At 28.1% G+C, this 26426-nt stretch overlaps 1 protein-coding gene across 2 annotated transcripts in view; it reads left to right on the top strand.

The window, feature by feature from the left end:
- The window catches only part of LOC136071874 (putative pre-mRNA-splicing factor ATP-dependent RNA helicase PRP1), a 42696-nt gene extending 17040 nt beyond the window's left edge, over window positions 1-25656 (top strand). Inside the window, exons 3-14 of one of the 2 annotated variants that reach the window (XR_010638547.1) lie at window positions 926-1113; window positions 1296-1428; window positions 2559-2804; window positions 3099-3353; window positions 6867-6979; window positions 7790-7935; window positions 8520-8719; window positions 15962-16076; window positions 23240-23430; window positions 23789-23892; window positions 24924-25042; window positions 25165-25656. Coding sequence is in view for 1 of the 2 variants with exons in the window: in XM_065797429.1 (XP_065653501.1) it covers window positions 926-1113; window positions 1296-1428; window positions 2559-2804; window positions 3099-3353; window positions 6867-6979; window positions 7790-7935; window positions 8520-8719; window positions 15962-16076; window positions 23240-23430; window positions 23842-23892; window positions 24924-25042; window positions 25165-25270 (1863 nt within the window). In the remaining variant the exon portion in view is untranslated. The remainder of the gene's footprint in view (window positions 1-925; window positions 1114-1295; window positions 1429-2558; window positions 2805-3098; window positions 3354-6866; window positions 6980-7789; window positions 7936-8519; window positions 8720-15961; window positions 16077-23239; window positions 23431-23788; window positions 23893-24923; window positions 25043-25164) is intronic. The other variant, XM_065797429.1, reaches the window with a different exon arrangement.
- Window positions 25657-26426: the final 770 nt, after the last annotated feature.

Here is a 26426-nt window from a genome sequence, read left to right as displayed (position 1 = left end):
TATGGCATAAATGAAAAGTTTTTTTGTTAATATCTCAAGTAATTTGTTTTATTAAGTTTAATTAAGTCTAATCTTAATTTCAAGGTTTATTTAAGATATGAATTCAACTTGACTTAGCACTTGGCGATCCCTTTAAATTTAATAACTTATCAATTTAAAAAAGATTTTAAAATTTCTTTTGTTCGTTTATCATTTTCTTTTATCTCATTTTACTTTATCTCACAGTTTTGCAGTTTTTTTGCATGTGTACTAATTTGTAAAATTTTGAAAAAATCTCAAATTATCTTTGTAGGTGTTTTTAAATTTAATAATCTATGTTCAAAAATCTTATGTTAAGTTAATTTGAACAAAATTTTTAAAATATACTCCTTTCTGTATAATGATAAATACAAAAATCAAGATGGTTCATGATTTTAATAATTAGTTAAAATTATATTGTAATATAACAGAACATATAACTCTCTCTCTCAATAATTTGATTGTTTTATGTTAATTTGATTATTGGTTTTATAACTCAATAAAATCAATAATTGCAATTAATTTTTTATGAAGCTACCTAACAATACCTGAATAAGCTGATATTATTAGCTTGTTACTGTTAGAGGAAAACAATAATCCAATATTTTCTTTTTTTTAATTTTACTTTTATATATTGATTTTAGTTTGTACTGCAATTCCACTAGATTTAAGGTTATTTAGTAATTTTGGTTGCTTAAAAATATGTATTTAATATAAAAATACAAAAGGCTAGTAGAAGAAACTTTATGGCATTTGTATCCTTGATACTACTCTATTTTACTGGGACATTTTTTTTTGTATATCCTTCGACAATTATATAACAACAATTTTGTGGTTTCTGAAAAAATTAAGCTCAACTTTTTAAAATATTTATTCAGATTTTTTTTTACTGATATTTTTTTTTAAGATTCCTCAGTGGTGCCTTGATCTTGTGTCAATGGGTCGACGTAAACATGTTTGTTGCACACAGCCACGCAGAGTTGCAGCAATGAGTGTTGCTCAGAGAGTAGCTGATGAGATGGATGTTACTCTTGGACAGGAAGTTGGCTATTCAATTCGATTTGAAGATTGCTCAAGTGCTAGGACAGTAATGAAGTAAATTTATTTCATTTTCATGAATGAATTTATTTTTATTTTAATGAATTTATTTTGAGAATTTTAAACTATTAAGATAAGGCTTACTTGGTTACATGTTTACCTTGGCTTTTAAAATTTGGTGTTTTTATAGCAAAGTAAAGACTTGTTTTCTGGCAGTGCATAAATGATTATAATTATAGATACATGACTGATGGTATGTTGCTTCGAGAAGCAATGACTGACCCTCTATTAGACAGATATGGTGTAATATTACTCGACGAAGCACATGAAAGGACATTAGCTACTGATATTTTGATGGGCTTAATCAAAGAGGTTTGAAAACTAAAATATCAATTTTTTTATAATTTTTTTTTTGTCCTTGTTTGTCTAATTATTTGTTTTGATCTATTTTAATTTTAAATTGCAAAAAAGTTTTCTTTATGTTTTCATGCTTGAATTATTTAATGAATCGTTAAAATGAAATTGTTTATTCATTGTTTACCTATAAAGTCAAATATACAGTTAGGTAACACAAAAGTTTATATCAAGTTTTTATAATAAATCTTGACAGTTTTGAACCTTTCCCTTCAAAATATATAATAAAATCAATCAAAAATAATGATAATCAACGTGTGCTTAAATTGACTGAGATGGCCCTAGTCACATTGTAGTTACATTCATCAACTGAGTTAAATCCATTGAGGCATTGAGGAAGTGGAATATACATATATTTTTTTTTACACTCCTACTGAAGTATTGTGCTAGTAGTTTGATTCAGTTGTATAAATTTAGTGACTAAACTGACAAATAATCTCCAAAGATATATTTAATTTTTGATAAATATAGTTGCATAATCACTAGCCTTTTTTTGCATAGCGTAATTTATAGACGACTTCTATACAAAAACAGTTCTGGTCTGCAATTTCTTGTTTTAAAGTGTTTTTTGTTTTTTTGTTTTGTCAATGTGTACTTTGTAATTTGACTTATGCTATTTTATTTATTCTAAGACTGGTTAGTTTTAAAATTCAAATTGTTAAAAATGTGTTTTTGAAAAGTTATTATGTGTTGAATTTAGCACTTTAAAATTTTTCTAATGCTATTATCAATAGCTGAGTGCACTCCTTTGTTACATGGTCTGTTTATACCATTGTAAATTTATATGTACTTTAATAATATCTAAAATTTAATAACATTTAAAACAACAGGCTTTTTAAATATTTGAGTTCAAGTGAATTGAGTTTGAAGGTATCAACTTTCAATAAATATTATTTCAACTTTTTTATCTAAACATTAAATGAATTTTTTTTTTCTTTCAATTCCGAAGTTTAATGTTTAAGCTCTTTTTTTATAATTATTTTAAAATAATTATTTTTATTAATAGTTTAAATTTATTCTTAAAAGTAATTATAATTTTTAGATTTTTGTAGTTTTTTTAATGAGTTTTTATTTTCACTACTGTAAAGGTTATAAAACAAAGACCAGATTTAAAGGTGATTATTATGTCTGCAACACTGGATGCTGGAAAATTTCAAGATTATTTTGATAATGCTCCTCTGCTGACCATTCCAGGTCGAACATTTCCTGTCGAAATCTTCTATACACCTGAACCAGAGCGAGATTATCTTGAGGCAGCTATAAGAACTGTTGTACAGATCCATCTTTGTGAAGAACAAGATGGGGATGTTCTACTTTTCCTTACTGGACAAGAAGTAAAATAATTTTTATTATTGAGATTTAAGAGTTTTTTATCGTTTCTTAAAAAAAAAAGAAAGACCGGTAACAAGATTGCGAGGCCTCAAAAACTCTTATATCAAATAAAAATATTAATGTACCTTTATACTATGTTGATATGTTTATTTTTACTGTTGCTATATATAATTTTACTATGTTGTTATCTTTATTTTTACTATGTTTCGATGTTTATTTTTACTACGTTGCTATGTTCGTTTATACTGTTTTTGTGTGTTTATAAATCAAATATTAATATGTTATTTTATTTTAAGGAAATTGATGAAGCGTGCAAACGCATCAAAAAGGAAATTGATAATCTTGGACCGGAAGTTGGAGAAATGAAAATTATACCTTTATATTCCACTCTACCTCCACAACTTCAACAGCGTATATTTGAAAGTGCTCCTCCTACAAAGCCTAATGGTGGAATTGGTCGTAAAGTGGTGGTTTCAACAAACATTGCTGAAACATCATTGACAATTGATGGTGTAGTTTTTGTAATAGATCCTGGATTTTCAAAACAAAAAGTAATATTTTTGTAATTGAACTTTTTTAAATTGTATTTTCTTGTGATTTTCTTTCTTTTTTAATTTATAACTTAAGTATAGATACTAGGTTCTCAAAAAGCATAAAATAGTATAAATCTAAAATAAATATAAAAAAAATTTCAGTTATTTTTTTATTTTATGCTATTGTATAATTTACTCTAAAATGTGAAGTATTTTAGGCTATACAATAAAATTTTTTCTTATAATTTATATCAATTTTCTATAATTTTTTTAATAAACTTTTTGATTTTCAATTCAGTTATTACCATTGTTTTCTTTAATAAAATAATTTTACAGCTTTAGGATCTCTCTTTTTCTATTAAGGGTGGGATAATCACAACATCAATGTTGCAAAAATGCAAAAATATGGCAATAACTAAGCTAATCAAAATAAACAAAATAATGTTGCCTATTTGATATTGAAAAAATGCTATGCAATATAATGCAAAGATTGATGACATTTTGAGATATAACTCAATATAACTTTAGCTTATACACTGAGGCATATTCGTTTAGACGCATCAAGTTTTTTCTCTTTGTCCTAATTTTTTTCTATGAATTGTCAACTGATATGCATGCAAGTTATTATCAAAATAATTGTTGTGTTGTGGGCTAATAAAAATCACAAAAATTTTTTTTCTATGTGTCTTTATTAACATGGAGTTTGTTTGATATACAAAAGTACATTTTTTAATTGGAATATATCTATAGACGCAGTCATATTTTTGACATTAAAAGATGGAAATTAGTAATACGTATGTCCTCCATTACACTGGATCACCTCAAAAGTTCTGCCTTTCATTGACTCCACTAGTCGTTGAAGTGTAGTTTGATCCAACTCGGACCATGCTTCAAGGATTTTACACTTTAACTCAGTAACAGTTTTAAATTGGTGTCCGGCTGCTTTAGCGTCATAAACTTTTCTTGATAGCATTTCCCACACGTTCTCGATTGGATTTAAGTCCGGGCTACAAGCTGGCCATTCGAGAACCGGGATGTTGTGGTCTTTAAACCATTTTATAGAATGCCTAGATGTGTGAATTGCAGCATTATCTTGCTGAAATATGGCATTATCGTCCATGTTTTCATCCATATAAGTTATGAGAACATCATCCAACATTTCTGTATACTTTATCGAGTTCATTTTAGGTAAACCACAACACAGAGTCAATTTTCCTGAATAAAAAAATCCACCCCAAACCATTAAACTTCCTCCTCCATAATTTCGTTTTGTTTGTGGGTCATTAATTCCTCTAAGATCATGCCAATAACAACTGTAAGAGTCCGGACCATCTAAATTGAACTTTTTTTCATCTGAAAATATTACGTTTTGCCACTCATGAGTCCAATGCATATGGTTTTTAGCAAACTGTAATCTAGCAATTTTATGGTGTTTTTTTAACATTGGTTTTTGGTGTGGTTTCTTCCACTTTACGTTTGGCGTTATACATAGAATATGTGCAACATGTTTATCGGTGACTGGCAATAATAATTTATCCTTCATTTGTATTGCATTCAATTTTTGGTTTTAAGCGAATTCGATTAATTTGCCGATTTGTTAATACTTTTTTGCCGTTTGTTGCTTTTTTTACACCATAATTGTCACCTTTTGCAATGTAGTTTCGTACAACCTGGTCAGATCTTCCAATTTTTCTTGCTATTTCTCGTATAGAAAGTGCTGGTGAGATTTCTGAGCCACGATTTAAATTAATTTGTATTTTTTCAGCATCTGTCAAATACTTTCCTTTAGGCATTTCGTAAAATGCAATAAAAATGATACTGGCAGAGCGAAAGATCAAATTACACTAAAATTTATCAATTTATTTGTATAAATGTGATTAAAAATCAATAATTACCGTTATTAACCTGATTGCGTCGATAGATATATTCCAATTAAAAAATGTGCTTTTGTATATCAAACAATAAAGACACATAGAAAATTTTTTTTTGTGGTTTTTATTAGCCCACAACACAACAATTATTTTGATAATAACTTGCATGCATATCTGTTGACAATACATAGAAAAAAGTTAAGATAAAGAGAAAAAACTTGATGCGTCTAAACGAATATGCCTCAGTGTAGCATAGTTTTTGTAAACCTTACACTGTTTTTTAAAACTTTTTAAAAACTTATTGATTCATAGTTTTCGGCATCCAAATATTGTTGATACTTACTCTCGCCTGTCAGAAGGGGGAGAAAGTTGTTGATTTTATAGTTTTCCTTTCCCTGAAGCTTTTTAAAACTCCTCTGTTTATTAATTTTGATGAAACATAAAATAGTTTTGTAAATATTTTGCTTTAAGAAATCTTTTTTTTTTCTTTCTCAAATGTCTAAAATAAAAAACTAATTAATTACGTAAAAATGTTATAACATTAGTCTCTCCATCATAGTTAAAATCTATTAAAAATTCATTTAAAAAAATTATGAAACCAACTAGAGCTAGTTCTAATGTGATGGTAAAATGATAACAAGTTTATAAACTAATTATCCTCTTTTTAAATTTCAAAATAAATCTTTTCATCTCACAAAAGACTCAATATGTATCACAACAATATTAAATTCCAATGACAATACAAGATGGCACTTTATCAGCGTTGTAAAAACAAGTGCGGTATGATTTTTGATATGTATCTTTATCACAATCACTGTAGGCATAATGCAAATATCCTACCCTCAATTTTCTTTGTTTAAGGATCTCTATGTATTTTTACAATAAATAAGACTTCTTTTTTGAAAATAAAGTACCTTATTACATTGGTAGGTTCTCTTGTCAAACTCCAATTTCAATGTTGAGTGTCCTTCATGTCTGCTAACTCAGATTAGGAGTTAGGTAAAGATGAATATATAGGAATAGACACTGTATTAGCGCATATGTTGACTGAGTTGAACAGGGATAGGCACTGAGTTTTCACACATCGACTAAGGGTTTAGGTTTGGGGAGGGAGTCTTGCAAATAAAAGGATAACTTGTTTATGTTTGCGAACTCCAAATGTTGGAGTTCGACAAAAGAGCCTACCTATTATATTAGCTGAAAAATTTCTAATATTCTTTATAATATCTTATATAGAATCTTCAATTTCAATAAAATTGTTAATTTCACATTGAGCAACTTGACAAATATTATAAAGTAAACTTCCAGCTTCTCATGTAAAGCTTAAGGTTTTTTAGTCTACCTGTATACCTAAGTTTTTTAAGCATTTGAATGTATCCACATTAATGATCCTCAAGACTTTTTCTTGAGGTTGAATCAATAATGTGGATTAAATTTTTCACATTTTAGTATTATTAGATTTAATAATGCCGCAACATAATTAGCTATATATTTGTTGATTTCATGTTTATGTGTTTTGCCACTTTGTATTAGATGTTATATAAAATCCTAGGTCTTTCAATGTAATTTTTTATTTTCAATGTAGTTTTTAATTTTGATATAGTTAGGTCACATCTTTAAAAATTTCTTTATATAATTGGAGTCATTTTGCTTCTTTAAGGTATATAATCCTCGTATTCGTGTGGAGTCTCTTCTAGTATCCGCTATTTCTAAGGCTAGTGCTCAACAACGAGCTGGGCGTGCAGGGAGAACAAGACCTGGAAAATGTTTCAGGTAAATTAAAAAACTTTTTTTTAAATTGTGCAGCCATAATGAAAGAAAAAGACTTTTTGACTGTAGTGCCCTTGGGAAGGTGAATAACATAAAAAAACTTTCGATAGAAAGCAATTTCAAAACTAAAAAAATCATCTTTTCTTAAATTTATTATATAAAGTTTACTAAAAAAAATTTTCTAAAATAGTTTTATCTTTAAATTTGATTATGGTTTATCAAGCAATGCTTTTACATACAGTTTTAAGTGCATTAAGCACTTTTTTATATTAGCTCTTTTGTAACGGAGTGAAAAAAAGATTTTTTTTTTTATTTAAAACTATAAATGAACAAAATAGTTTAATGTAAAATAAACATCAAAAAGTAACTTAAATTAAATTTGATATAAAGAGTTTTCTTTTCTTTAATATAGTTTAGAAATTAAAAAAAGTAAAACAAACAAACAATTGTAAAGCAGAGTGTTTCAATTTTTTTCTTTAATAAATTTAAATTTAGTTAAATAAATTTAAATTTATTAATATTTAATAATAAATTTAATTTACATATAATAAAATAAATTAAAAAAAAAAGTTTTTTAATAATGGAAAGTAGAAAAAATTTATTTATCTGTTTTGCGGTAAAAATGTTTTTTACAACTATTAATTACTGATTAATGTTTTCCGCATAAACTATTTTAAAAAAATGTTTAAATAATCTAATTGAAAAAAGTTTTGGCATAATGTAAATGGCTTAATGCGTTAGTGAAATTACCATTTCAAATGTAAAATTTGAATTGTGTAATGCTTCTTAACAAGGCATGTATACATATTCTAGATTATACACTGAGAAGGCATATAAATCTGAAATGCAAAGTAATACATATCCTGAGATTTTACGATCGAATCTGGGTACAGTTGTGTTGCAACTAAAAAAATTAGGAATAGATGATTTAGTGCATTTTGACTTCATGGATCCTCCTGGTATGTAATACTAATGTTTGCTAATTAATTTATTTGTTGATTATGTAATTTTACTGTTTTATTTATTTTTAAGTATTTTTTTCAAATTAATTTTCAGAATGATTATAAATCTTGCATAAAATCAATTTATTGATCTTTATAATTCTTTTCATAGATGACATTTTATTGATCATTATAAGACAAATTTGTTCACAGTTGACATTTTATTGATCATTATTAGACAATTCTGTTCATAGTTAACATTTTCCCATGAATTTCGGGATTTAGATGAAGCTCTTTTTTTTTTTTATATCAGTTAATTTTAATTTTACAAAAAATTTCTTCAAAATTGTATATAATTGAATGGCCAAATAAAAGTATAAATAAGATAAGATGCAAATTTGGAAATCAGAACTGAGTTTGATAATATTATAGAAAAGGCAATTTATTAGACTTGAACAAGAAGCAAAAATCTGGTTCTGCATTACTGAATATTTTATTTGGTTTGCATATCAATGTTTCCCTTATACTTGTTAAGTTACCAATCATTTATCTAAATAAAAAAATGAAGTGATGAATATTTAAATAAAGTACTTTATTTTTAGCACCAGAAACACTTATGAGAGCACTTGAGTTATTAAATTATTTGCAAGCCCTTGATGATGATGGTGATCTTACAGAATTAGGTTCTATGATGGCTGAATTTCCATTAGATCCACAGCTAGCAAAGATGGTTATTGCAAGTACTGATCATAATTGTTCAAATGAAGCTCTTTCAATTGTGGCCATGTTATCAGTTCAACAGGTTTTTGCTTTTAAATGATTTGGTAATAAAAGAAAAATATTTAAATATAAATATTTAATACATTAGGAATTATTATTTTGATATGGAATAATTTGAATAATCATTTGTTTAAATGATCATTTCACTTCTAAAAAAATCACATGATTGTATGATTAAGAAACCTTTTTAAATAATGCTTACAAGTAGTGCACCTTAATTATGTTTTCTATTACTTTATTTGGTAAGATGTTTTCAGTTTTTTCTAATTATGTGTACTCCAGAAACATTGCATATCTTTGTTCCGGTGAATGTAAATTTTTTCTGAAGTTTTTAAAATCACTAAGTAAAAGTTTTAAAATCACATAATAAAGTATGAAATATATATATATATATATATATATATATATATATATATATATATATATATATATATATATATATATATACACACACACAGGGTGCTGAAAAAGTTCCCGTACAAAAGTATAATTAAAAAAAATTATCTGTATGGTGTTTTCTTTCAATATATATATAGTGTGTTTATAGTATTCTTTTGTATTCCTTCGTATTCTTTTAGTATTATTTTGTTTTAAATTAAAGTGTAATTTGTTTCTCATCTTGTACAGGAACTTTTGGTGTTTTTACTGTTTATATTTTTGTACAGGAACTTTCCCGCACCCTGTATATATATATAAACTTTTTTTTTCAATTGAAAACTTTTTTAATCAAACTTTCATGTTTGTGAATTACTGTAAAGTATTTCATGGTAATATGGAAATCCATAAAAAATTAGATGAAAAGTTTCAATGCAAGTATTATTACAGTTCACTAAATTTTTGAATTGTTAACAACATAATTTTAATCACATTTTGAAAATTTTTCAAACTTCTGGTTAGACTGTTTAGTTTCTACCAGGTTTTTGTAAGACTGAAGCGTTTAATTCAATTAATTAAAAAAAAAGTATTTGAAAAGATTTTCTTACTTTTTATGCAAGACATTTTTATAAAGAATAAATGAATTTGGCAAAGAAAACTTGTAAAGTCAAACTAGACTGTTAAAGTCAAATGCAAACCAATTAAAAGTACATTATAAAAGAAAATTTGATAAAAATATAGATGGTTTGTAAAACCGCATTGTGATTAACATCATCTTTGTTACAATATGTAGGTACGTGTGCAAAATTTTTAAACTATTCAAATATTCAATTATTATATATCATTGTAAAGAGCTTTAAATCAGTATTACAATGGTGAAAATTTCATAAAAAACAAATGATTCTACTAAAAGTTATACCCATTTAAGTGACAAAAATTCATTATAAGGAATGCTTAAGAAAACTGCAACCAACTTAAAAAATTAGCGTTCGGCTTACGGTAGTTTTATAATAGAACTTCATTGTTTAGTTTTTAGCGCATAACTTTGCCTCGCTTATACTTTTATTCAACTTATATAAAAAAAAAATTAAAATTGCTTAATTAAAAAAATTATTTCTATTAACGAATTAAAAAAATTATAAATAATAATAATAAGATAAATCAATTTTTATATGATTAAAATTTTTTTTCATAAATTAATTCATTTCATAACTTTTTTTTTAAAGATAATACTTATTATATTACACTTTACATATATAGGCTTATATATTAAAACGCCTAGTTCATTTGTTGCGATATTATATATCTACATAGCCTACTAGAAGATAAACAGTGAACTGAGAGAAAATAATAACCTCTTTAATTATATCTATTTTTTGCGAGCGAAAAATATGGCTTGAAGAAAAAGTCGGAAAAGGATGTGATTTGTGTAAGAGCAATAGTTGTGAGGAAAAACAAGGCCTGTTTTCCTAACCGTACCATTGTTATTACTCAAGCCACATAATTTTCAACTTAGTCCATGTAGATAATAAAAAATACTATAATAAAAATTGTTTAATTACTTTGACAATTAGCGATAATATTTCATGTTAATTAGTATTTAGAGAGATGAAGACTTGTATTTAGAAAAAGCGCTTCAGCATCCTTTGTGTATCGCCTCGATTAACATCGAATAATACGCCCACCCCAATAAAAAAAAAGATTTATTTGTTTTAAAATATACTTCATAATATAAAATTTAAACTAAATTAATTGTTTTCCATATGCTTATTAATGTTTTTAACAGAATTATGACTATGAAAATAGCCTAGTTTTGAAGCAAAAATAGCATTGACATCCAAAGATGGAAAAAGTCGATCCTTCGAGAATATCTAAAAAAAAACAAATTTTCAAATAAATCTATAGATCACTATAGCACAATCATTATTAATAGAGAAGGCATATGTCCTGAAAAATAAATTAATATCTAATATGTTACAAATATGTTATTACTGTATAATTTAATCTATAAGTGTAAATTAACCTCTTTCCTGACTTATTAAAGATCCATAGAAGCAATAGTCTATTTTTCAGTTTTCATACTGTGAGTTAAAACCTAGCAATGATAGATAAAATACATCAGATATTTAAAATAATTACTAAAAAAACTCATAAAAAACTAGGAGAAAAAAAAGTTTTTGTTTTAGGTTAAAAATAAATTAAAATAACTTAACTTCTGATGTATAACATATTATGTCATTAAAACAGAAATACTACTGGAACAAAGTGAATTCTTCGATTTGTCGCCTGAAAAAGAAAAGATATGATGTATAAAAATAATAACCAAAAAAACTGATTTCTATACTGATTGATTTAAACTACTTAACACTAACATCTTGGTGTCCATGCATGCAAAAGGTCATCTTTCTAAGTTGAAATAGTATATCAAAAGCCAGGTGATTGGCTCAAAGCTAATAGTAAATGAGCTTTGGTTTCCCATAGCATGTTGCAACCAAGTCAACCTTGGTTGTTGGATGTCGGTAACTACCCGACTACCTAAAATAAGATCTGATACATAAAAATAATCAATGAAAGAACTATAAATCTTTTCATAATCTTATCAACAACAGCAAAAAAAAGAGGGTGAGGGGGCTTAATATACACATTAAGCATTGAAAAAATATTACTAACCAAGGCACTTACCTAATATCTGTAAATAAAAATTATTAATGCAATTATATAAACCATATTATGATTTACAATAACACATACCTTATTATAATCAATTTGCACATCATTTTTTTATGATATTACCATATTACCACTAATGATGTCTGCAGATAGTTGATATTTGCTCATTTCATACTCAACAGCATCATCATCCTCATTCTCATTTGGTTTCCTATAAGAAACTATGTATATACCACTGTTCTTCTTTTTAATGCTACGAAGTCTGCCATAATATACATCTTGGCTGTTAGTGGCATGATCAAACCACAAATACAAATGTGGCAAATACATCTTCCAATAGCAGCTCCAATAAGAATTTCTTCAATATTAGAAGCCTCATTATTTTCTAGGTCAGGAAATATTTCTTTTATCTGATTAGGCATAAAACTTTTAAAATTTTTTTCTATTTTTCTCTGTTCTTTGTATTTTTTATTTTGAATTTTGTCAGCCATACACTTTATAAGTTCTGACGTCGTTTCTTTATGACATTGTGCATTTGCAAATCGAGTTTTTCTGGCATTAGAAATAGCCCATAATGTTAATTTGTTTTGAATATCAGCAGGATTTTGGAGAGTAGAGCAGTTGTTTTATTTTTACAAGCACGAAGTTTTGAAGAAAGAAAGCAAAGCGTGGCATTTGGAGCTTTTTGCTTTGCAGCACTAAACATAGCCATAAGTTCTTCTGAGTCAATGTTGTGAAGCCTTGCTGATTTAGTCTGGTTCAAAATTTGATTATTAGAACTCATGTTGAACTGCCACTTGTACTGCCTGTCAATGACACTAACAACAGCTTTCAGACATTCAGCTAATGTTTTACTCATTTCATCAGTTACTGAGCAAAAGCTGATTATTGAATCAAAAACAGGTCTATAATAATATCTCCGAAAAAATCAGTTTTTTGTTCAATTAGATTTAGAGGATTCTTGCTGCTTTCAATAAGAGTGTTCCGAACACTTTTGACTACCTGAATGCCAGATATGTAGTCAAGTCCCTGACCTGGTTGGATATAAAATTTTGTCATCTAAGGACCAGTCAGTAGCTTTCCAATTAAAGCTAGGGCACATAACTCACGGATACCTGAAACAAAAAATTTATAAATAAACCGTAATATTAGTCTCTAATAATCTATAATCCCCTAACTATTGCTCTTAGTATCATTACTATTGGTTTTAAAGGTTTATACCATAGCCTTTAACATTGCACCCTTTCCTATCAATTTAATATCTGAATGTGTCCAAGAATGGAAACAATCATATAAAAGATTTACCTGTTTCAGATGTAAAATCTTGGTACAAACTATATCTCAGACCCCCGCACCCCCGCATAACACTAAGCCAGAAAACAGAAATGTTTTCAATATTTCATAGTGATGAATCAAAATATCACGTGTGAAAAAGAACGTGTAGTCTGTTCCCTCTGTAGCGTGGTAGCAGTCCTCTGGGCAGCTTGTGTTGATCCAAAAAGGCTACAAAACCCTTTGGGTCACCTTTAAATAACATAAAGTAATTGTTTTAAAGGGCATAAGGAGCATGTGAAATAAGAAACATTTATATGCTAATAAAAAAAATATTTTAGATTTATATCATATTCACAAAATTATGTTGTGTTAAAGTAAAAAAGTGGGATTAAGATCATAGATCTACCTTTTCCATCCTTATGGCGAAGTTTGTTCAGCTGTAAAACAATATTTGCTGCAATGCAGTCTCTTGCAAAAAGTTTTCCTTTAGAGGTCTGTAATGCTTTGAGTGAAGACTTGCACAAACTGGTCATTGTGTCCAAAGAGTGAAGGTGACAGTTTAGTTCATTTAATGATTTCTGCTAAACAAGGTTTAACTTAGTAACTGTCACATGGTTTGTTGCTACTCTGTCACTCATCATGTTAGTTATGTTTCCAATAATAGTACTTCGCACATAAGTGAATTGTAGCTGGTAGAAGTCACTATATAACTTGGCAAGATTATCAACAGATTTTGTAATGTGACTCTGATAGTCGTAAGCTGTACCTCCAGGAAGTTGATCAATAGCTACAACCATGCATACTGATACAACCATGCATACTGATTGTTAAGTGCACAACATTTACATGAACACCCTCCTGTGTTGTTGCATCAAAACCAAGTGTCAGATTTTTTGTTGAAAAAGCTTTGCAGTCAGTAAGTCTGAAATTACACCTAGCTCATGCATCGTTTGTTCCACAGTTGTGCAATGTGACTAAATTGATAGGCAGTGTGTTCTCCAATTTTACTGAGCAGAGTTGGAACACTATGCGTAGGAACTTGGCACACAAGCATGTCATATACAAGTGATTTTGAAGTTTCTTTAACTGTAAATTCAAATATTTTTCCTTTAATTTTTTTCGAAGATTAAGGATTGTCTTTTCTTTGCGATCAATAACCTGATTTAGATATTTAAGTTGGTATGGTCAGGCCTTTACCTTTTCTCTTAACTCTTTTAGATCCTCTTTATGCTTTTTTTAATTTTATTTGCCATTTCATTTGCCAAAATGGTTAACCTCTTTCGCAAAACTTTTTTCCTAGGACTCAACTGATCAACTCTCAACCTGGGTAGTAGTGGTTCATGAGAAGAGGTTTTTGAAGTGGCACCAGATAAAGGAGATAAAAGATTACTATTTGATACAGATAAAGCACTGATGTGTTGTGAAGGTAAAATAGAAGAAAACGAAACAATGTTACTTGAGTTTGTGGTCGAATGCAATGGTTGTGGCACAGCAGATATTAATTTTTGGTATGCAAAGAGCATGTTGCAGATATTAATAAATTGTTCAGAATCCCTTGAATAATTACGAGCATAGAATTTGGGTTGCACAATCTGACTTTTACATATTTTGAAATTAAAAAGTTTATTGACTATTTCAACAGTTGTTTTAAATGATTCATTGTTGGATATGAATATATTTAATATATGTCCATTTCTACATTCAATATATAAATGAGTTGGCATTGCAAAGTTACAAGCTAAATAATTTTTGGCTTCACCATAAAATAGATGAATCTTTTTAGGTCTCATAATGCTCTAAAAAAAAATTTAATAACTATAATTATTATTTTATTGAAACAGCTTTAATCATTATAACACTTTTTTTAAATAAAAAAAGCTATACAACATGCAACAGAAAAAAAAACCAATTGAATCTTAAATAAAATATATAAAAACAAATAAATAGCATAGTGCGTGTGTGTGTAAATCATGTTTTGAATACTTTAAAAAAATCACCAATATTTTTAATAAAGTTTCATTTTTCAAAAAAAAAAAAACTTTTTAATGAATAAAAAAGTTCAAATATACAAAATGCTCATAATCGTGAATCACCCTCACCCCCCTCCTCCCCCACAACCTCTACAACAGAAGATTATTTGGTACCTTTACTGCGTGCAAAAATAGAGTATGAGCGTGTCATTATTTTTTAATGAAATTTGGCAAGTACATAGAAAATAGATATATAAAATTGACTGGAAAGTTAGAAAAAAAACCCATCATGCCTTCAATGTCAATTCACTTCCAGAACAGGAACGAAGTTTTCAATAGCAATGAAATCACTAAAAACGTTAGTAACTGCAAAAAACAAACAAACTGCAATAAACTTACAACACTCTACTTTTAAAATATTATCTAAGTCAATATAAAATTCTAAAAAAAAACGACAAAAATCCATTTTTACTACACCTACTTCGAGCACGCGGTGAAAAAATGGTCACAGATTTTATCTTTAAAATCGGTGCCGTAAATCGAAGATACGCACGTACCTACAATATGAATATGTAACAATATGAATATGTATCAAGATCTTTGTAACCAATCTTAAATTGAAGAAATATATTTTAAGCCTAACAGCACCTTTTAGCCCTATAACTTCACAAAACAAACATTGACAAACCAGGATCTGAAAGGTAAAACAATTTGATTCAATTGCTGCCAGGTATTTGGTGGGGAGTAAACTCTGAAAAAGTTTGCAAACAAAAAGCTCTATTGCTGCGATGACCGCATTACTTAAATTTGCAAAGTAATAAAAATTTGAATTTATATATTGTATTTATTTTATACTATTTATTATTATATATTTATATTTTTAATTATTATTTTTATTAATATTTTGGAGCAAATCAAAAATTTTAATAGTAAATTTTGACCATTTATTTAGTAGTGGCAATTTATATTTATAGATTTTTATGCGACCAAATGATGCAAAGAAAGCTGCAGATGAAGCCAAAATGAAGTTTGCTCATATTGATGGTGATCATCTAACATTACTTAATGTTTACCATGCTTTTAAACAAAGTAATTAAAAATTTTCAACATTTTTTTTCAAAGATTCATATTCATGTAATAGTATAAATATTATGAAATGTTACTTTTTAATAATATATACACACACATACAAATGCATTATCGATATACATTTACATTATAGATATACATTTGTCGACTTTTTTTTACTGTCTTAAATCCATATAGTCTTTTTTAGAAAAGGAAATAAAGAATAATGAAAAAATGATTGCTGCCCCAACCCAAACTCTTAGTCAATGTAGTGACAGTCTCTTGCATGTTTGTGTGTGTGTGTATATATATAGATATGTCTAAATAGATATAGATATACAAATATACACACACATTTATAAATTTTTAGTTGTCAACCTTAATCCCTTTAATGAACTAAAAAAAAAAAGCTGCTGTCATTAGTGTGTGTGTATACACAAAGGAAAGGAAACAAAAAGGCTAGAAATTTTTACATAAATAAAGTAGGTTTATTTAATATAATTAAAATTGGGTTGATTAAAACACCTAGCAGCAAGTTCACTTCAATAACTGAATAAGATGCTATTTATTTCTCCTCCTCCTCCTTTAACACCTCTCCTCCTGCAGCCCTACTCCGTTCCTTTTCCCCTAAATCATACTTAGATTCATTTTTCTTGCAAATTAAAACTGAATTAAAAAACAAATGAAAATAAGATACAAATATACTAATTATGTTTCTTTTTATATGACCAAAAGTATTAGTAAAATGTTTTGGCAGCTTTATCTAGGTTTGTTTAGCTGGTCAGCCACTCTGGAAACAATAATAAACAAGAGTAGACCACTTTTATATTTGTATAAAAGGTATGAGAAAAATATAAAAGAAACAAATTCAAAATATTGGCTGGCAGAAAACAACTATCAGCGATTCATAGTGAAATTCTAGAAACTGACAAAAGCACCCTTTTCTTCACTAATTTTTGTGTTATTGGTTCTTGTTGTTATCAGGTTATGATAAGTAAATAAACATTAAATAGAGAAAAAACATTTTTTTTTTTTCAAAATCTTTGTCACAATTTGACTAGTGTTGCTCAATCTTTAGTTGGATTTATTTTGTGGTGATATAAGAAGACTTGATCTATTGAAAGAAATTTTGTAAACAGAAAAAAGAAAAAAATTTAAATGTAAATATAAAGCAAAATCAATTATTTGCTCCATGAAGGCAAATTCTTGTTAATCATAGCGAGATCTTGCCATAAAGTATAAATGCGGCCAAGCTTTAATAGGAAAAGTACTTTAATATTGATAATACAAATCATGCCAACTCCGACTTGAAACACCCCTGCCTAAGGGCTCTTGGTTGAGTAAAGACTAGAGATGGTGTCTCGATAAAAATACTCATCTTACGCAGATGTTAAATGCATCCGGCTACTGTCTTGTAGAAGGCCTCCTAGGCAAAGACTTAAGGGGTACACAGATTTTATCTGTTGACCAGCCTCGCACCACTTCTCCATCTATTAGGCTGGCGCAGATGTATTTTAAATACATTGTTTCCAGTTTAGGATGTTGAATGCTGGATCTTCTTGACTCAATGCATCAGTTTTTGCTTGTGTCTCTGTTTTTATAACTAGGCAACTCATTCTATTATCTCCTAATGAGGGTACAGCTCTAAAACTCAGTTTTATGGTTCTGAGGTCGGCTGGTAGTCAGATTTCCCAAACTCTGTGGTAGCTCTCAGAGAGGCTGATTCCATCAACAGCTGAAAAATATCTAAGTATTAACAGTGCCATGTTCGCCTGGATGGTGTTCCTGTTTGTACTTTTGGTGTGCATTGCCAAGGCCACAATTGGAGCCCTTTGTTACGGCTTAGGGTTTATTAATAGTAATGTGGCAATTGCTTGGGCTATTAAACAGTGTTCTGAGTAGTATCTATGCTTTCAAGTTCTTCAACAAATTTAAAAATGAATAAAGTACCAAAGACTATAAAACACAAAAAACAATCATCATCACCAAGTTCTTTAAATCTATCATTCACTAATATTCGTGATCTTCGAAGTAACTTTTCTTTGATTGAGTCTTATCTCTTGCAAAGTTCACCAGAACTACTTGCTCTTTGTGAGACTAATTTGAGTTCAGCTGTCTCATCTTGCCATCTTAGTGTTGAAGGTTATCTTCCTTTAATTCGTAAAGACTCTAATAGTCACATGCTTGGCTTGGGCATTTACATTCGTAAGAATTCACCCATTTGTCATCAAACTAGGTTTGAATCCACAGACTATTCTTTCATGTGCTTTTGTTTAGCACCACTTCACTCTATGGCCTTTCTCTTTGTTCTATATTGCTCTCCTTCATCTCAAGACTGCATTTTTTTGATGTTATTTCTGATCATATTGACCAAGCCCTCTCTCTTTGTCCACTAGCCTATATTGTTGTCTTTGGTGACTTTAACGCTCATCACACTGAATGGCTTGGCTCAAGAGTCAGTGACTCTGCAGGCATTAAAGCCCACAACTTTTGCCTTGCTCAATCCCTAACTCAAATAGTCAACTTTCCAACTTGCTTTACAGACAACCCGAATCATTTAACTTCTCTACTCGACTTATGTCTTGTTTCTGATCCTAGTCAGTGGTCAGTTTCTCCACATTCACCTTTAGGTGCTTCTGATTACAGTTTGATCTCTCTAAAACTAATATCCCATTCTTCTTCATCACATGAATTCCCCTATTATTGTACCTCTTACAACTACCTTAAAGCTGACTGGGATTCTTTCTGTGATTTTCTCCGTGATGGCCCTTGGGTAGAAATCTTTTGTCTTCCTGTTGAAAAATGTAGTTCTTACATTACTTTGTGGATTCAGACTGGCATGGAATTTTTTATTCCCTCTCGACGATTCCAAGTCAAGCCTTACTCTTCTCCATGGTTTTCCTCACACTGTGCTGCTGCGATTGCCAATCAAAACCGTTACTTCCATATCTATCAGCAAAACAATTCTCCAGAAAACAGGCGTCTGTTTATTACTCCTAGAAACATTGTAAAAAGGTTTTGTCTAATGCTAAAGCCATTGCTATTCTCAGGTCATGAAATTTCGTATCTCATCTAAAAAATTAAGCTCTCGTGATTTCTGGAGAATCTTTAATGGTATCAATAATAAGAGCAAATCTTTAATTCCACCTCTCTTGTATGGTTCTTACTTTGTCACCTCACCTAACGACAAAGCTGAGTTGTTTTCTAAAAACTTTTCATCAATATCGTCTCATGATTCCACTAGTTGTGTTCTACCTGATATTGCCAACAAAGAGGTTGATCCATTGTTTGACATTCATATCACTCCAGCATCTGTATCTAAAGTGATTTCCTGTCTAGACTCTTCTACAGCTTGTGGCCCAGACAACATACCTGTTATTGTCTTGCAGAAGTGTTCTCCGGAGCTGTCGTCTATACTCTCAAAACTATTCAACAAGTGCTTATCAGAGTCTTGTTTTCCAGCCTGCTGTAAAGTGGCGTCTGTTATCCCTATCTTCAAAAATTCTGGAGAGCAATCTGATTCGTCTAACTACCATTAGTCTTCTTCCTATCATAAGCAAGGTTTTTGAATCTTTAATTAACAAACACTTAATTTCTCATCTTGAATCTAATAACTTACTTTCTGACCATCAATATGGATTTCAATCTTCTCGTTCTACAGCCGATTTGCTAACGGTAATAACTGATATGTTTTATTGTGCATTAGATAAAAGTGGAGAGGATAAGGCCATCGCTCTTGACATTTCTAAAGCTTTTGATAAAGTTTGGCATGTTGGTCTTCTCCATAAGCTTTCTTTTTACGGTGTATCTGGTCACATCTTCAAGATTATTGAATCCTTCCTTTCCAATCATAGTATAAAAGTTGTCCTTGATGGACAGCACTCTTCTTATTCTGTAACTTCAGAGGTTCCTATGTTCCTTCAGGGGTTGTTCCTTTGTTCCTTCAGGTTCCTTCAGGGGTTCCTTTGTTCCTTCTGTAACTTCAGGGCTTCCTTTAGACAACACTCTTCTTCTTGTTCTGTAACTTCAGGGGTTCCTCAAGGTTCTATCCTTGGCCCTATACTCTTTTTAATTTACATTAAGATCTTCCAGATATTCTCACATCTAAGGTGGCATTGTTTGCTGATGATACTACCATTTATTCTTGTCATGATAAGAAGCCAACACTTTTTGATTGCTTGGAGGGGGCATTTAAGCTTGAAAAGGAATTTATTTCCGCTACAACATGGGGTTTACAGTGGCTGGTAAACTTAAATTCAGATAAAACTTAATTTTTTTCAGCTAATTGTTTTTGCAACAATTTAGATTTTCCTATATTTATGAACAGTAATGTACTTGATGATTCATCCACTCTTCATCTTCTAGGATTAACTCTTACTTCTAATTTTTCTTGGAAACCATATATCAAATCTGTTGCAAACTTAGCATCTGCTAAGTTTGCATCTCTTTATCGAGCTCAACTTTTTCTTACTTCCGATTCTATTCTCTATCTCTATAAATCTAAAATTCGACTTTGTATGGAATACTGTTGCCATATCTGGGGCGGATCTTCTAATAAAGCCATTTCTCTTTTAGACAAGGTGCAAAAATGTATTGTAAACATAGTTAAACCTGCTCTTGCAGCCAAATTCCAACTATTATCACATTGTCATAACATTGCTTGTCTTTCTCTTTTCTGCAAATACTATAATTGGCAATGCTCTAAAGAGCTAGCGTCTCTTGTGCCAACTACTAAAATTCATTATCATGTAACTCGTCATTCAATTAAGTCTAATCTTTTTTCTGGGACTGTTTATAAGTGCTCCAAAAACTCCTATTCGTCTAGTTTTTTTCCTTGAACATCAGTTCTTTGGAATTTGCTTCCTTTATCTTGCTTTCCTGATTCATATAATTTGCAATCCTTCAAGTCATCTGTCAAACGTTATCTTGCTCTACAATCTTCATCTTTTCTCTTCCAGTTACTTCTAACTTTAATTAGTGGTTGTTAGAAGCGAAGATGTTTTAAAAAAAAATGTCATTATCAAAATTGACATGAAATCATGTCAAGTTAAAAGAATTCTTTGCTCAAAAATATATAATATTTTAAACCAAGAAACTTTCGCAATGTTGGAAATGATGAAACTTTATACAAGAAGGACTTGTCACAATGCCCAGGCCATCAATAGTTTTATCAGTTGAAAGGTAGAATTGTTGCCAACAAATTAAAGTATATTCAAACTAATCTATTTGCTCTTAAGTTCCTTGTATGGCAAGCAATCTACTCTTGTGGTTTGAAAGGAACACTTACATACATTACTTGTAAGACTTAAAGCTCAGGTTTGTAAATAAAATAATGTTTTTCGCCATTCTTTAAAGTAATAATTACTCCAAGAAGTTAGAGTTCTATGAACAAAATTGCATTGTATTGTAGTAGTATCTTAGAAAGCAAATCCTTCAAATTTTCAATTTAAAGTTTAAAAAAAGGTAACTCTAAGATCCAGGAGATGTCAAATAGTTAAATAAAAATTTTGCTTTCAATCTAAATGTCTAATAACAAATGTTGAAAAATAATTGAAATTATTGATTTAGTTAGCTTTTCAAGTTTTTTTCGGATATTTAACAATTAAAGGTTGAATTTTATTTATGAAATTATGAGAATTATGAGACTATGTATGAGAAAAGATATAAGTTTATAAATGTAGTTGTACCACATAAAGAATTTTAAAATAATTTTAAACAAAGAAAAGATAAAGTTTATAAATGTAGTTGCAAGTTCTCCATGTCATGAGTTTAACACAAATTTCTTTAATTTCTGGTCCAAACGTCTCAGTCTAAAGCAATTGAAGGCATTCTAGATAAAAAAAACAAAAGGTTTAATAAAATAAAATTTCTTTTATTTAATGCAACAGTTTCAAATATTGATCAGAAGAATGGTCAGAGGAGTACACTAGATTTTTAGATGTTTGAGTTTTGACACTTACTGGCATTGTGCAAACTCCAAACTTTTGTACGTTCATGCTTATTTCAAATGAGGATGTTTTGCAAAGAATTGCAGTGATTAAAGGTTGAAAACGAAAAAACGCTTATTCTGGGCCCATCTGACCTTAATGTGTGAGCAATCAGTTTATAAATTATTTTCTCTACCATTTTTATCTAAATTTATATTTCTCAACAAATTTTAAATTTCGTGCAATATCCTTTTAGTGTTTAGTTTTTATGAACCTGCAAAGTTTAGAGCCCCCTCAAATTGAGGGGGGGGGGGTTAAACTTTATATGGTCATAAAAACTAAACACTAAGAAATTATTGCATGAAATTTTACATTAGCAATCATTAATTTAAGTTCAAATTATAGTTATCAAAAGAATTATAAAATAACTTTTAAATTTCAAGTTTTCAAATTATTATTTTTTTTTAAAATTTCAAAACTAACACTTTTGTTAAGCTTTAAAAAACTAATTACATATAAACAGTTTACATATAAAAGTTAATGTAAAAAGTCTCTTTATGTAAATTAGTATATCGATTATATGTATATTAATATATATATATATATATATATATATATATATATATATATATATATATATATATATATATATATATATATATATATATATATATATGTATATATGTATGTATGTATGTATGTATATGTACGTATATTACTGTATTAAATTTACTAAATATAATTTAGTATATTATTTGAAAACTAAAGTCCACTTTTTTTCATAAGAAAGCAAGCAGTTCCACACTTACGTGGATTTGACTGGTTTCCATTATGTCATTTTATTTTGTAAATACATGATTAAAGAGTAAAGGCAATTTTTAACTTGATTTAAAATTTAAAATTACTTAGTCCTGACTAAGAAAAGAAAATTCAATTTATTAAAATTGAAAGTTTGACCAATAATAATCATCACTATTTAATTGCATTTTAGTAATAATATTTTGATAAAATATTGTTATTCAATATTACCTTGCTATAAATAAAATGAACAATATTAACTACTTTAGTGATATACGCATTGATAACCATAATAATAATAATAATTTCAGTGAAAAAAAATAGTTAAAAGTTTTTATAAAAGTATTTTTCTCGATACTTCTTATTCATATTAGTGTATATTGCCTGATGCAGCGATCTGACCATCATTTTGCCCATTGATTTTTTAAATCTAAACAATTTGATTCTTTTTTGGTTTAGATCACGAAGAAGCCCAATGGTGTTATGATAATTTTTTAAATGTTCGGTCTCTTAAATCTGCAGATAATGTTCGTCAACAGTTAGCGCGAATCATGGATAGATTTAGTTTAAAACGAACTAGTACAGACTTCAACAGTAGGGATTATTATGTTAACATAAGAAAAGCTCTTGTAACCGGATTTTTTATGCAGGTAAATGATGAAATTTCTGTTTTAAAATTCAGAAATTTTTTTTTTGTGAATACTTGGGATTATGTTATGACATTCAATGATAAATCATCTCTTTTTATTTTTTTTGTTTGTTTGGGGAATCATTAATTGGAGCTAAACATTTTACATTCGTTGTTTAAATTAAAAAATAATTTTTTTTTAAAAAACATTTTTTTTATCAAATTTTTTTTCTTATTTAAATAATCAGCATAAAAGTTTACTGTTATTTTTATTTTGAAAAATTACAAATTTTACATGCTTACTATAAAGTTCAGGTTATTTATCATGGACTGTCATAACAAAACCTTAGTGTGAAGGGGGTTTGGTGTTCCATTTTAAGGTGTGGTCATACATACTTAATCTAATGTGTAAAATATCGTTGATGTGCAACAGATTGCTCATTTGGAAAAGACTGGTCATTATTTGACAGTGAAAGACAACCAGGTATGTTTATTTTTAGATTTTGATTAATTTTTTATATATAGTTCCAGACATGGTGGGAATAGAAAGCATTAGCTTTAGCTCACACTCACACTCTCCTAAACTGGCTTTGCACTAGCTACTTATGGCTTGTGAAAAATTAAAAAATTAAGAAAATTTCTTGATGTATAAAATTCATTTCAATAAATTTTTTTAAACTCTGATTTATAAATTTCAGTAGGCACAATTTGTTTTTATATTTGATAAATATAAAACTTCTTCTTTTTAATTCTGAGCTGTTACAAGATGAAATATACTTATAAGAACTATTGTTGGAGAAAGTGAAATAAATATATTTTTTTTAAGTTAATTTTGAATGATTAAGTTTGATATAATTGCATAAATTGCTTCTGAACAAAGTTTTTTCGAAAAAGTTTGAAATTGTTTACAATAAAAATATATTGTAGTAAATATATTATTTCCATTTATATAGATTTATATAATAGATATAAAGTAGAAAACAATATTTATAAATATATATATATATATATATATATATATATATATATATATATATATATATATATATATATATATATCTATCATAATCTTTCAAAACGATTTCTGTGTTTCTCTTCTAACTTTAAACAGCTTTTGATAACATTTAAATAAATGAGCTTTTTAAGTAACTAACATTTTTAAAAGAGTGTCTGTTTTACATGAGCTTTTCTCTGCTCATGCACTCATTAATTCCCGCCATGGCTTGTAGTTAATTTTATTTTAGTGTAATTACTATAATTAATTTTATTATAAAATTATACAATTCAACATTTTATGACAAAATTATTATTTAAATATTAAATAATTTTTTATAATAATAATAATTTAATAATTTATAATAATTATTAATTTTATAATAATAATAATAATAATATAATTTTTTATAATAATAATAATTTAATAATTAATAATAAATAATTTTTTAAAATAATAATAATTTAAGCAATGCAAAATTTAAAATAATTAAGTTTAAACAAATGTCTCATGAAATATAGGTAGTTCAGCTACACCCTTCTACTTGTCTTGATCACAAACCTGAATGGGTTCTTTATAATGAGTTTGTGCTCACAACAAAAAACTATATTCGTACATGTACAGATGTCAAAGCAGAGTGGTAAATAGTATTTTTAAATAATATTTTATCAAGAAGTTTTCAGCAATACTTTAATTTATATAATTATTATATTTAAGTTTATTATAAAATCCAATACAACTTTTTTTAAAAAATTGTTTTAGGTTGATTCAGTTGGCACGTCAGTATTATGATCTTCGAAATTTCCCGAACTGTGAAGCAAAAAAGGTCTTAGAGCGTGTTGTTGAAAGAATGGGAAAAGAAAAATAAGAATTTCTGTCCAACCAAACTTTTTCTCAATCACAGAAACTTTGTCTCAGTCACATGTTATAAACAGATAACATAAATAACTAAGATACTCTGTGATGGAATGTGATGGAGTTTTAAATAATTCTCTTTCTGCTCAGTTATTTTGTGGAAGAGACAACTAACCCAAACCTGAAAGTATTTTATATATGGGTGATTATAAAAGAGAAGTGTGAAATGTATTTTAAAAAACATATACATATGTTTTGGATCTTTAATAAAAAATATATATTATTTTAAGTGATTCATACAGCTTAAGCTCTTATATCCTTTCAGTGATAAATAGTTTTTTAAAATATGCAAGTTTTAAGAATGTTGTTCTAAATAAACAAATGTTGTTGTCAAAAAAACATCTATTGTTCTTTTTGTTTTTATTTTCAATTAGTTGTCTAATTTATATAATCATAAGATAAATTGAGATTTGATGTGTGTGTGTGCGCGTGTATATATATATATATATATATATATATATATATATATATATATATATATGTCATGATATATTTTGCATAATTAAAGTTTTAAAATGCAGAAAATCCAAGCAGTTTTTCAGAAAAAGTAAAAAAAAAATGTATATAAATAGTAAAAAATGTATACAAAATAATAAACAAACAATTTTTGCCGTAAAAAATACTCTTCTTTATGTAGGTACCTATACAACCTTAAAGGCTTGGTTAATGTATGTGCTGAACCTTATAAATATAGTCACACATATATCCAAAGGTTAATGCACAAAGATATATGTATGTATATGTGTATGTGTGTTATGTATGTATATGTATGTGTGTTTAAAATAAATTTCTGTATTGTTCATCATTCTGAAAGAACAGTAGCATCATGATAGTTTCCTAATAATCCCACACTAAGAGAAATTTGAGTTATAAAAAATTATCAATTAGAAAAGTTTTCTTTAAAAAAGTTTTTTATTAAAACAAAAATTTTTATAACATTTTTTAAAAGTTTAAATTATATATATTAGGGTCCCTTGAATCCCTCTTTTATATAAAAAATCATAACTCACTGTTTTTCATGAGAAAGCAGGAAAAGATGTTAGATAAAATTGCTGAGAAATTATTACCTAGTCTTAAAGTAACAGTATTCATTCTTTTTTTTTATAATA

This window comes from Hydra vulgaris, chromosome 05 (assembly GCF_038396675.1).
Source record: "Hydra vulgaris chromosome 05, alternate assembly HydraT2T_AEP".
NCBI classification, from domain to species: domain Eukaryota; kingdom Metazoa; phylum Cnidaria; class Hydrozoa; order Anthoathecata; family Hydridae; genus Hydra; species Hydra vulgaris.
The sequence above is the reverse complement of the archived record's forward strand: the minus strand, read 5'-3'. Positions and strand labels throughout refer to the sequence as shown.